The sequence below is a fragment of the Otolemur garnettii genome, unplaced genomic scaffold, assembly GCF_000181295.1.
Source record: "Otolemur garnettii isolate 467f Iridium unplaced genomic scaffold, OtoGar3 scaffold00104, whole genome shotgun sequence".
Lineage (NCBI taxonomy): Eukaryota > Metazoa > Chordata > Mammalia > Primates > Galagidae > Otolemur > Otolemur garnettii.
Genome location: NW_003852499.1, coordinates 156849 through 157990, shown reverse-complemented (window position 1 = coordinate 157990; position 1142 = coordinate 156849). Strand labels below are relative to the sequence as shown.

Below are 1142 nucleotides of genomic sequence, written 5' to 3'. Positions count from 1 at the left end.
GAGGCAGGAGACTCGCTTGAGCGCAGGAGTTGGAGGTTGCTGTGAGCTGTGATGCCATGGCACTCTACCCAGGGGGGATAGCTTGAGGCTCTGTCTTAAAAAAAAGAAAAAGAAGAAGAAATAAGGGTTTGTGTGACCTGGATTGCATTACACTTCTCTGTATAAGTGAATATGCCACATAATTACAGTTATGCTTTGCTTAACAATGGGGATATATTCTGAGAAATCTATCAGGTGATTTTTGTCATTGTGCAAGTATCATAGAGTGTACTTAACATACATCTAGATGGTGTAGCCTACTGCACACCTGGGCTACGTGGTATAGCCTATTGCTCCAACCACTGGAATATGTGGTTTGTTGTTGAGTGAAAAGTCATTATATAGCTCATGACTGTAATTGCTTTGCTAGGCTTTAGAGGATTATATAAACTTACTAATTCTAATATAAAAGTGGAGGAATCCAATGTTGATATGTAATTTAGTCCAATCTCTCATCTACTTTGCTTTCTGTCTTTCTAGTGGCTCCCTTTCCCACAAATAGAGTGATTTGCACAGAATAGGAGTTAAGAGTGATTAATTCTAGAATGTTTTATTCTTTCTCCTCTTAGGCTCTGCAGGCACTTCAGCGACAGCCCAATGCAGCTCAGTATTTCCACCAGTTCATGCTCCAGCAGCAGCTCAGTAATGCCCAGCTGCATAGCTTGGCTGCCGTCCAGCAGGTGAGAGGTCAGCAGCCAGCTGGCCCGAGAGGTGGGGGACAGGCACTGTAGGGGAGACTTGGGGTATACTGCATTCTGTACTAAGCCAAAGTAGGGACAGAATCTTCTTTGCCTCCTGTCCTATAGAAGAGTAGATGGATCTTAGTTTCTGGGGTTGTAGTAAGAACTCAGAGAGTTAAGTTTTAGAGGCAGAATGGCCATGCTCTAGATCTTGCTGTCTAGTATAGCCATATAGCCATTAGATCTGTGCTGTACTGAACTGAGTTGAGTTCTTGAACTGCGGCTAGTTGAATTTGAGATGTACTATATGATTTTATTTTATTTTATTTTATTTATTTATTTTTGAAACAGAATCTCACTTTGTTGCCCTTGGTAGAGTGCTGTGGCATCATCGCTCACAGCAACCTCAAACTCTTGGGCTCA

At 42.2% G+C, this 1142-nt stretch overlaps 1 protein-coding gene across 1 annotated transcript in view; it reads left to right on the top strand.

The window, feature by feature from the left end:
• PHC1 (polyhomeotic homolog 1) overlaps positions 1 to 1142 on the top strand; it is a 22879-nt gene that overhangs the window by 1792 nt on the left and 19945 nt on the right. Inside the window, exon 2 of the mRNA XM_012809347.2 lies at positions 609 to 719. Coding sequence (XP_012664801.1) covers positions 609 to 719 — 111 coding nt within the window. The remainder of the gene's footprint in view (positions 1 to 608; positions 720 to 1142) is intronic.